The sequence below is a fragment of the Colletotrichum lupini genome, chromosome 10, assembly GCF_023278565.1.
Source record: "Colletotrichum lupini chromosome 10, complete sequence".
Taxonomy (NCBI): Eukaryota; Fungi; Ascomycota; class Sordariomycetes; order Glomerellales; family Glomerellaceae; genus Colletotrichum; species Colletotrichum lupini.
The window spans coordinates 3,325,721-3,337,747 of record NC_064673.1 but is presented as its reverse complement, the minus strand read 5'-3'; the positions used below and the strand labels follow the sequence as shown (position 1 = coordinate 3,337,747).

Genomic DNA, 12,027 nt, shown 5'->3' with positions numbered 1-12,027 from the left:
GACGTTGTTTTCGACTTCAACCGTTCTAGCTGAAAAGTGATGAAGTTGTAGTCAACCCTGAGAAGCGTAATTATTGTAATGAAATTCGATGACTTAATGTGTCAGTGTAAAGCAACAATGCTAAATTTAAATTTATTCTCGATCGTGGTTCCTGGATCAGCGGTCGCTGCCAATGAGAATCCAATCTTTCAGATGTGGACATTTTCATGCAGGCGTTTTCCTGGATCTCAGCTCCAATCTCACTCCACAATCCCCAAAACGCCGCCAAACTCTGATTTTTTCTCACTCACTAAGTCACCACCAAAACTTTCAACTTCAACATCCACACATTCGTACTCACCAAACTTGAAGAAAGAGAGCGCTCCAGAAATTTGTGCCCCCTGCTTCATGATGTCCGAGTACAAATACACTCCCCTCGGGGAGCGGGACTTCCGCCTCCTCTCCCTCGCAGCAGGCCGCTTCGACGACGCCCTCCAAGGCGACCTCATCACCCGCCCCATCGACACTTACGTCGAAGAGGCAAGCAAACACGAGAACGAGCTGCCTGAGTCAGCCGACTCATATGAAGCCATCTCCTACGTCTGGGGTTCCAACGAGAAACCCCACCACATCACCACCTCTGCCGGCGCAAAGATCCCCATCACGGAAAGCTTGTACCTCTGCCTTAAGCGTGTGCGCCTCGAAGACCGCGCCCGCCTCGTCTGGGCAGATGCGCTTTGCATCAACCAGGCCGACAGCAAGGAGAAGGAGACGCAGATCATGCTCATGCACGACATTTATCTCAGCGCGCAGAAGGTCCTCGCCTACCTCGGTGAAGAGGCCGATGGCAGCAGCGAGGCGATGGAGCTTATCGAGCGGTACTGGCGCGTCCACATTCCCAACCCGTTGAACGCCGGCGCCCGCGCTTTCGCAGAGGATCTTTTGGGTGCGCCGATCCCTGATGCGCCGACAGGTGCTGGTGCGGAGCTGCCTCCTGTGGGCGCAGACAAGTGGTTGAGCGTCTCACGATTCTGGAACCGCGCTTGGTTCCGGAGGGTGTGGATCGTGCAGGAGTTTATCCTTGCGCGGGACGTGATGATGATGTGTGGTGAGAAGACTGTGAACTGGTCGCAGCTGTGGCCTGGAACGATTGCGCTCGAGGAGCCGGAGAACCCGCCCTGGCCGTTGGTGGATGCCAAGGGGGAGGAGATTGAGAGCGCGGCGGAGTTGATGGCGAATATGGCGCAGAGGTTGCGGTTTTATCAGCTTGGTGCTATGAGGGGAAACACAAGGTCTCATGAGCATGAGGGGGGGCACGAGCATGGTGGTGGATGTTGTGGTGGTGATGGACATGATGATGATCACCACGATCACGATCATGGCCATGAACATGGCGATGACTGCGACCACGACCACGACCACGAGGAGGAAGCCGACGGCGACGAAGGCGAATGGGAATCAGAAGATGACGACGAAGACGACGGCGGGAAGCGCTCAACAGACCTCCTCAACCTCCTCATGTCCTTCCGCGAAGTCGACGCAACGGACCCGCGCGACCTCTTTTTTGCGCTCCTCGGTCTCGCCCTCGACGGCGATAGAGAAGAGTTCCGCCCGGATTACTCCGCCACCTTTGAGCAGACGGCCCTCCGCTTCGGCCGCACCCTTCTCCACGAGCCCTTTAGTGAGGAACTTCTCGACCACGCCGGCATCGCAGAGAAGCACAACGGCGCGACGGCAAACTTCCCTTCTTGGCTGCCTGACTTCCGTCGACCCTGGCGGCGCATGACGGTCGCGGACGCGGCTGAGTCCGAGGCCGCGGGCGAGACTGACTTTGATTTCGGGTTCGATCCGAATGCCGAAGAGGACGAGTTGCTTCTCAAGGGTATCAAGGTCGATACCATTGAGCACATGAGCGGCGTGCCGCGCGCGGCGCATTTGCATGCTGATCACCCGTCCCTGTGGGCGAAGCGCGATATGGTGACGCTCTCGCAGCTGTTGTCCAACATCCCCGGCTTCGAGGACTCAAAGTACCCGACAGGCGAGAGCGGCCTCGAAGCCATTCTCCGCGCGCTAACCTTCTTCCGCACCGAGGGGGAGGGAAGCGACGAGGACGAGATCCCGGCCACGACGCTGAAGCTGGCGTGGCGCTTTTGCACCGCTGTTGAGGAGGACGACCTTGACGCCGCACGGCCAGAGCGGGATATCCTGCGAAAGGAGATCATGATGTCCGGCTGCACCGCGGAGGAAGCCAATGAGGCTCTGGAGGCGGCGGCGCAGGTGCTGATTAACCGCATCTTCCCGATGCGCGCGGCGCTGGATCTGGTGTTGGCCAAGGGCGGCAAGTATGTTGCCATGGTGCCGGAGGGGAGCGAGGCGGGCGATGAGGTGTGGGTTATGAAGGGGTGTAACGCGCCTTTTGTGTTGAGGAAGAGTGGTGAGAGGGAGGGAATGAGGAGGATTGTGGGAGCAGCGTACGTGTACGGTATCATGGATGGGGAGGCCGTTGAAGGTGTTGAGGAGTTTGAGGCTGTGTCTATTCATTGAGAGGGATGGAGGGATCGATTACAGTGGCCGCTCATCGTGGGCTTTGTGATGGTACGAAAGGGATGCGGACTTGAAAACAGGAAAAGGGTTTTAGGAGATGAGTATGATGCCGTACATAGATGAGCCGTGAGAAAAGAAGCAGTAGTTTGAGGTAATTAAACACTTTACCATCTGCACAGATCTTTCCTGTCATGAGTGTTACCTTGATGGCCTCGGCGGGCGAGTACTTTCCCGAGAACGTTAGACAATCACGTATCTAGATACGGCATACTAAAGCTAAGTATACTGAAAGGCTCACTTGAAATATTTCTGAATCGTATGATGTCTTGGATGAGAAATACTTTGGCTATGTATCGCTGAACCGCGTATCGAAAACGGTGATTTTGCTCGAGACCCTTCCTTCCTGTGATTGTTGTGCTTCGCGAGTATCGTGTGTTCGATCAGGCAGTGCAACTAGTCGATTCCCATCCTGCTGTGGCTCATCGATAAATCTGCTCAACATACAAGACTGTTTCTCTTGATCAGTGGCAGCGGTAGCCGACGTCGTAACAGTGGGAAAAGAGAAGAGCGTGGAAGGAAAGGGTCTGTGGTCGCTATAATAGGTACTTAGCACCGGTCCACGAGTTGACTATCATAACAAAGCTTGCATTATGTATACTGACGTAGCATTGGTAGTTCTACGTGGCATGATGTCACAAATCCAGATATCAATAGTCCGCAATTAATCCAATTTGTTGGATTGGAAGTCCAATTCGACCGCAGCATACAGCCGACTGCGCAGGGGCCAATTAGGGGCCCTATTTACAATTATTATAGCCAGCCTAACCTACGGTTAGAACCTCCTTTTTATACCTACGCAAATATTTAGATAGTTTAATTAATCTCTTCGTTAACTACGGTTCGAACTAACTACCCTATAATAAGGATACTAATACTAATTAATAATTAAATTCTACTATCGTAAATCGGTAAGGTATCTCGCTATATAAAAAAGATAACTTTTTAATACCGTATGGGATAGGAGATTCGTACTAATTAACTTTATAAAAGTAAACGAAAAAAGAGGTAATTCTTAAATACTACACAGAATTAAGTAATCGTAGCCCTTTACTACTTACGAGAGGTTAACGTTTACTACGTTAAACTACGTTAATTAATAAAACTGCTTAAATAATTAGTTTTTTTACTATCGCCCCAAGTAGCTTTTTTACTAAATAACTTTTCCGTAGCCGGCCCGCGATTAAAAATTAACTAGTTAAATTAGTAAAAAGAAATACTTACGTAACGACTACCCGCTTAATTAATTAGCGTAACGAACGAGCTTAATAATATAGTATAAAAGAGTACTACGTAATTAAAGAAGGGGATCTCTAAACGTAAATATTCTTACTTAGTAATAAAAGTAACCCTATAGGAGTTATTAAGCTAAGAGATTTATAGTATATAAAAAAGTCTATTACTACGAGGATCTTATAAGTACGACTTTAAGCCCGCAATCTAAATAACCTCTTTATAACTCCCTTAACTACCCCCTAGGTATTACTTAAAAATATAATATAAAAGACGGTTTAATAAGAGAAGAGGGGATTTAGAAGTCCTAATAGTATCGAATTAAGAATATTATAGATTTTAGAAATTAACTTAAAAAAAAGGCGGCTACCCTAAAGTAGTCCTACGACCTCTCGCTAAAGTTATTATTAGCCTAAGAAAAGGCTAAAAAAACGAGGATTTAAGGAGAAAAAAAAAAATCCTCTAGAGGGCTACTAAAAAGCTTTTTTTTATATTAGCTCCCGGCGCGAGATTACTAATTTTAAGAAATTAACTAAGTAATAAAAGGGATTATTAGTAAATAATAATTACCTAACCGTAATTAGCCTATAAAAAAGACTGCCTAAGAAACTATAAAATAGGGTACCGAGAGGCTATAAGAAAAAGGATCTCTAAGGTATTTAACCCTAGCTAATATAAGTATAAATCGTAATAAGTATTTTTAATAACTACGTAACCTTACGAAAAAGAGGACTTAACTTCGCTAACTATACTTAACTACTCGTACGGCTCCTCTATAAGCCGCTTAGTATCTATTTTTAACTATTCTTATAAAATACTACCCTAAAAGAGGTAAGTCGGGGAAGGAAGCTATTTAAAAATTATAAAGAGCACGAGGCTTAGGAGGCTAGAAGTATATAGGATAGCGGAAATCGGTAACTAGCAAAGATCCTAAGACTAATTACCACGTCTTTTTATAATAATATAAACGTCTACTGCTACTATTATTAAAAGGAACTACTAAAACTTACCCTTTTATACTAAATAAAAAGGAGGATCTTAGTAAGTACGATAGCTAGTAATCTAAAAGGGTAGTAGCAATTACTAAAAATAATAAAAACGAGAGTAGTAGCGAGATAGCGAGAGGAAGTAGGAATCTCTTAGACTTTAATAAATTCGTTAGGTAGTAAAAACACGGATTTATTATAACTAGCGCGCGGATTAGATATATCCCCGTTAAAATTAAATACGTTAGTAACCGCTAATACGGGCATAAGCTAAAGCATAACCCCTAGCGAGTTAGGGTAAGGAAAAAGAAAAAGAAACCCGATCTTAGATAGAATCCCAATCCCTTATAAATAAGTAAATATTAACCCGGACTATTAAGGAACGTAGATATATAGAATCGCAAATTAACCTAACGGCAAGTAAATTAATGCGGTATTAATCTATTTAACTAAGGTCTACGAGAAAAAGAGGCTATAGGGGCAACCCCTATTTTATAAAATCGCAAACGACCTTAGCTATTAGCTAAACGAATAGTTCGCAAGCGCAAGCCTAAGAATCGCAAAAGCGGTTAATAAATTCCTTTATAAGTAAGGGGTATTACTAGCGTAATTATAATCGCAAAAACCTTATAAATCCTAGTAGCGATAATTATAAAAGAGGAATTCGTAACATAGACCTAGGTATAAGTCGACAGGGTATATAATCGCTTTAATAAATTCAAAAAAAGGGTAAACGACCCAGATTTTCTTCTTACAATTACTAATAGCAATCTATTATCGCAAAAGGATATATAAAGGTAAAATATAATACTAAAAGTACGATAATTAATAATTCTGCCTATTTTAATCTATAGCTCGTCGCCGCTACTAATATAAAATTCGGTATTAATTAGCTAGTAAAAAAGGAGGTAAATTACCCGAAATCACTAATAATACGCAGTAACGCAGGGATCGTATATAAATACTAAAAATATAGTAATAAATATAAAGTAATTTATAGATCTTAAAAAGATCTTCTTAAAAGAGAAATTATATTCTAAAGGGAAGTATAAGGTCTTATAAAAGACCTTAATAATATTCTATAACTATTATAAAAAAATTAGGATTAGAGAATACTAATACTATTCGGTAATTAATATCGTACTCATAAGCAAGGCCTCTAATTATTATTACGAAGTAGTACGTAATCTTAATTAAAATAACTTTTTTAGTATTATTAACGTAATCCGAAGCCGCTTCGAGACCTATAATAAGAATCTAAAGCTCCTATTTAAACTACGAGCAATTTCTTTCGTATCTATAGCTAGGATAATAGAGGGCAAATCGTAAATAAAAATCCTTAAAAAGCTTATCGATCGAATTAATAAACTAGTAAAAACCTAGCTAAATAAGGGGACTAACGAGCGGAAAATTAGATATCTTTATACTGCAGTCTAGCGCGTTCTAAAGGTAAAAATAACTCTATACTAAGTACCTAAAAACTATAAAACGCTCTACTCGAGGCTAAGATCTAGCTTTAATATTAAGGTAAGAATACCGCGCTAAACCTACCTCTAGGCGTATAATAGCCCTTACTAGCACTATTAAGTCGACTAAACGTATAATAAAAAAAGAAAAGAAGCTAAGTACGGCAATCGCTAGTAAGGAATCCCAAATTCGTTAAATAAGTAAAGATTTAACTCGCAAACAGGGTAATAAAAAAAGCAATATTTTATTTATAAAAAAGATAAATATTAATTAAATAACTACTCCGAAAAAAAGCGTGCTAAATCGTACGAATAATATAAAAAATCGAGGGTAGTAAATAGTAAAACTAACCCTTATTAATTTAACTAATTCCTTATTATATATAAGGGCAAATCCGGGGGCACAGAACCTAATAAAAATAGCTAATTTAGTAGCCTAAAGCACCCGCACCCTATAAAAAATAAAAAAAATAAAAAAAATCTCACCCCCTATACTAACGAATTAAATTACGATAAAGTCGATAATATTAACCACTCTTTCTTTACCCCGTTAGCCTTAGGAGGATATATAAAGCTAAATAAACAAAAGGTAGTAAAAGCCCTTAATAAGTAGGCTTTTATTTACGGATAGTAAGGGAAAGTCCCTTAAATAACAGATATAGAGGTAAATAAAAAAATAAATCTAATAGCATAGAATTCTACTCTCTTAATATCTAAAAAAAAGAGATATGATACTAAATAATTTTAAAAGTAGCTAGAGGGGCCCTTTTTATACTACCTAGATTACTCGAATACTAAGCTCGTATAAGTATTTTATACGAGTAAAAAATACGGCCTAAATAATTTCTATAAAATTATCCTAAATACTAAGGCATCGTAATAGTTAATAAAAAAAAAAGGGCAATTCTAAGCGCTATAGAAAATCGCGCCAGTAATGCTTAATACGTTAATAGCGAGTATTATAAAAATTAGCTTCGGCCTAGGCAAAAAAATCGTCACCCTAAGTATAATAAAAATAGAGACGTACTTTAAAACAATAACTTTCTATATCCTACCCGTTAATACCCCATTTCTCTTATATCTAAAAAATATAAATTAACTAAGCATTATATTTAACAATATAAGGAACAGAATCTCTAACCATAAGCACTTTAAAATAGTTAAACGATAATAGGGGCACGCGTTTATAAAGCTCACTAATAACATAAAGTTAATTAATTACTTAACGAAAAGTAAGCTTAGACGACTATACCGGAGATTTGGCTACCCGTCGGTTGCGAAGCTATATAACCTCCTAAAGTAATTAAGTAATAATAATATTAAAATAGGGGCGCTAAAGTAGTTAATAAAAGTATATTACTAATACTAAATAAATACGCAGAGCCTACGCAGATTTAAATTTAAATTACGTAATAAGCTTAATTTTAATTAAGAAATCGTTGTTAATATCTTTTACTTAAATAGTCGACCGGTCCTATATATAATTAACGAGGCTATATCATTCTAAGCAGGGCAATTCTTATAGGATCTGTAAATAAAAATAGTATAAGTAGCTTTATAAAAAAGCTAAATTAACATATACTAAGGACCGCTAAACGGCATTAGAACCGACGCTAGTATTAGTTTTAAATTAGTAAAATTTAAGGAAAATATAACGGCCTATAGTATATAATTAAAAATCGTACTTATCGAAGCGCACTATAGTATTAAAAAAGTAAAAAAAGCGTATTAGTAATTAAAAAGAGCGTTTAAAATTATTAAAAAAGAAAATCCTAATTCTAACGACGATAAATACCTCTAGACAGCACTTAAATATTATAACGATACTATAGGGCCTAACGGGCTTATACTGATACTTCTAATATTTAAAGTATATTTAAAAACGACCTTAGCCTCGCTACCGTCGCTAAACATAAGCTAGCGAGCTTAAGTAATTAAAAAAGTAATATAGGTACTGCGCAAAGTAAGTATAAAAAAGCAAGTTAATAAGGTAATTACTACGCACAATAGGCCCGATATAGGGGTTAATTTAAATATACCCCTAAATTCGGATATATAAATATAGTATAAAATCACTTAATAATAAGCTAGGCTATATAAATTAATTTCTATTAATAAGCGTTCTTATATAGTCGCAAGAGATCGTAACTAGCTATTTAAAATATTAATTACGGTAATTAGATTATATTATATAGATCCCATCGAGGTAATTTCTAGCCTATAAAAAAAAAAAGAGCTAGGGGAAGCTATATAACCCGCAATAGAGGCATAAAAAATCATCCTTAATAAAATCGTTATAATAATACTAATAAATAACGAGGAAAAGGAAATTACTAAAAGGGCACTAATACTACTGGTAAGACGTTATAAGAGACTATAATAGCAAGTACTAACGTAGCAATTTATTACTAGTAACGAGATAATTAATACCTTTTATATAATAAAAAAAAAAGCTAATTTCGAACTAGTAGTCAAACTATGTAAAAAAAGCATAATTATAACTACTAAAAAGCCGTATAAGGGATCAGATTTTATTAAAATAAATACTTTACGTAATCGAGAGGTTTATTAATTTATTCTCTATAATCTAGAAAAGTATATAAACCTCCGCATATTTAAATCGCAAATAGTTTATAAAATTAAAAAAAAAAAAACACCCTAACCGTATAAAAAGTCTAGACACGTAATTTAAAAGTATAGTAACGTTAAAAAAGCGACGCTACTTATATAATCGCGTACTATATAGCGCTATAGCTAACGATTAATAATAGTACTAATAATATCGCTATAAAAAAAGGAATATGAGATTTAGAGCCGTAATATTACCTAGGCCTATACCTAATCGGCCACAGGGCTCATAAGGAAAATCCTAGCCCATCTACTAAAAGAAATAGCTAACAAATACCTAAAAAGCACGATTATTAAAATACTAAAGCCACTATATAAGCTCGCAAAATCGGGCACTTATTAATAAGCTACTTACTACAATTTCCATATTAATTAACTATTAATAATTACCTCTATATACGACCCATACCTACTAATCGTAGAGTACAAAAGTAACTAATTTAAGATCGTTAAAATACAAACCGACAATATATTAGGCCTATCTAATATTAACTTTATAAAAAAAAAGAATAAGGAGCTCTAGAAAGCGGGCTTTATAATAAAGCTAAAAGAGGTCCTTATAATAAATACCCCCCTAGTATTTAATAGTAGGATTCCTATAATTAAAAAAGAAACCGTCGTTTTCTAGTAAAAGGGGCAGGGTAAAAAGATTAACTTCGTTAATTTAAACGTAATTAATATTAAAAAGTAGTATAAGGCTAAGCTTGCGCGAGGGGTATATATTATAAGTATTTATTAACCTAAAGTAACTTTTAACTACGCTAAGGCAGCGCAAGCTATAAATCTAACTAAATAAGACGTTAAAGTACTTAATAAGCGGCTTAAGTAGTAATAAACGAATCTTAATTGAGGTCTCGTCTACTACCTAATTAACCTTACGACTAGTAAGCTCTACGTCTTCGTTAATAAGTTATTTATAAATAATAACGACCTTACTTCGTAATTAAAGTATATTATTATCCTAGCTAACGAGAGTATAAGTAAGAGCGAATTCACTATATATAGCAATATAATCCACTACTTATTAACTAAAAATAAGCGAGTAACGAGGAGTATACTAGTATTAGAGGTCTATAATATAGTTAACGGTATTAACCTCTCCTACGCAATTTTAATAACGCTAAGGAAAATTACTAATCGAATTAGCCTTTTACTTATTCTAACGGTTATTTATACTAATTCCTACTTACTATACGAATACCTCGTTAAATTAAGAACGATAAAAAAAAAGAGGTTTATAATTAATATTATAGCCCTTAAGTAATCGTATAAAAGGCGCGAGATACTTAAAATCCGTTAGATTAATAGTAAAAATAACCTCGTAAACGCTTTTATAAAAGTAATACTAAATAAGGGATTAGAGTAATTCGTGGGTAGTAAAAAAGTTACTATACGAATAGAGGGATAGGTTATACGAAAAGAGTAAAGAAAAGGGAAAAAAGGAGATAACTTAGTAAACGGGCCCGAGGTTAAATTATACCTCTAACCACAATAGTTAAATTAATAAAAAAAAGAAAAAGTTAGTATTAGATTAAAAGTTTAATTTAACCGCGGTATATAGCCGACTACGCAAGGGCTAATTAGGGGCCCTATTTATAATTATCGTAACTAGCCTAACTTATAGTTAGAACCTCCTTTTTATACCTATATAAATATTTAGATAGTTTAATTAATCTCTTCGTCAACTACGGTTCGAACTAACTACCCTGTAATAGGGATACCAACAATTTAATTTTCGAATGATAATTGTTTGAGGTTGTGGGTGATAATTCAGAGAAGAGCCGTTTGATTTCCGGGGCGGACGCCATACAGACGAGTTTTCAGAGAATACCGGAAGATGGAACAATAAGTATTTATATTCAATTTATTACTTGCCTTCCACACGAGGAAAAATCTCGCAGATATTCAGCATCTCATCCCATAAGAGTGCCAGCGCACAACCTGTGCAGGCTTTGCGAATCATCGCATATCACCAGACTCGGTCTATAACCTGTGTTAGTCATCTCTCGAATTGGCAGCTGACTTCAAATCAGGGGAAAATGAGTTGGTCATGTCGGATCTTCCGTTAAACCCTGAGATGTTCAGCCCGTCCTTCTCGACAGGTCTTGCTACACTTAAGACTCCAGCGATAAGATGTAGCAGTAAAGGAGCTCAATCCTAGCACATTTACGGCTTACACATCAAATGTAAAATTAGATCCCAAGAGCCGCATATTACCAACACTAGCCCTTGTAGATTGAGGAGAAGTCCGAGAGAACTACGACTTAGGATTGGCCCCGGGAGGCGGGTTGGGGTAATGTATTCTGGCCCGATTGGCAACGAGGCAACAGAACTTGAAGAGCGGCAAAAGCAGGTTTCCCAATGCAGATTATTGAAGTCCTTAGGAATTTCATCTTTGATGCATGGTATAACTGCCGTTGTATCATTGTGACTTAGTGCTTTTATGTCAAGCTTTGCCTGATGTTTTACCTCTGAATGGATCACCCGCTCAGCTTTAACATTTATGGCCACCACATGTAAATCACAGATTGACCGGTTCATGGACATGGAAAGAATGACTTGCATGATAAGAGAGTCTATTCAACATTTGAAACGGAAGATATCTATCTCTTGACATTAGAAATGCGTAAGCCGAACATTGATTCCTTAGTAAAATAATGTATTTAAAGGCGTCCGAAACGAACGACACTTATCAAAAGTGTCTTTTCATGGAGTAACCCAGAGTCCTCAAAACGCCGCCTACATTGCTCTCGAGACATTAGTCAGCTCCAAGATATATCCGATATGCTATACAAGCCTTCCTCTGATCATTTCAACGGCTAGGGCAAAGCACGTTTCCGGGTCATTGGAAGGCCCCGATGAGGTGATACTGCGCCAAAACGGATCTCGTGAGTATTGATCTTAGCCTCTTGGATGGCTACGTGGAATGCGTACGTCGCCAAGGAGGCACAGGAGATGTTGCTTCGCTTTCGTATTAGGTATATTCGATTGGGTACTAATACGGCACGGCATAAAACGTGCATCCGCACTAGACGGGCGCTTGTCAGCGTTCTGCTATTGAGATGACATCGACCAAAGCGATTGACCTGAAGTTGCCTTAATTTAAGGGGGGGAGGGGGAAGAAGGCAAAGTAG

The 12,027-nt window shown here is 38.5% G+C and overlaps 2 protein-coding genes across 2 annotated transcripts; both read left to right on the top strand.

Moving 5' to 3' along the window:
- Positions 1–117: 117 nt before the first annotated feature.
- CLUP02_18140 (uncharacterized protein) lies at positions 118–2,523 on the top strand (the record flags this gene model as incomplete). The annotated part of the gene is made up of 1 exon (XM_049297044.1): positions 118–2,523. The coding sequence occupies one exon, from the start codon at positions 118–120 to the stop codon at positions 2,521–2,523; it is 2,406 nt and encodes an 801-aa protein (XP_049138268.1).
- Positions 2,524–7,199: 4,676 nt separating this feature from the next.
- Positions 7,200–7,364, top strand: CLUP02_18139 (uncharacterized protein; the record flags this gene model as incomplete). Its single annotated transcript, XM_049297043.1, has 1 exon — positions 7,200–7,364. The coding sequence occupies one exon, from the start codon at positions 7,200–7,202 to the stop codon at positions 7,362–7,364; it is 165 nt and encodes a 54-aa protein (XP_049138267.1).
- Positions 7,365–12,027: the final 4,663 nt, after the last annotated feature.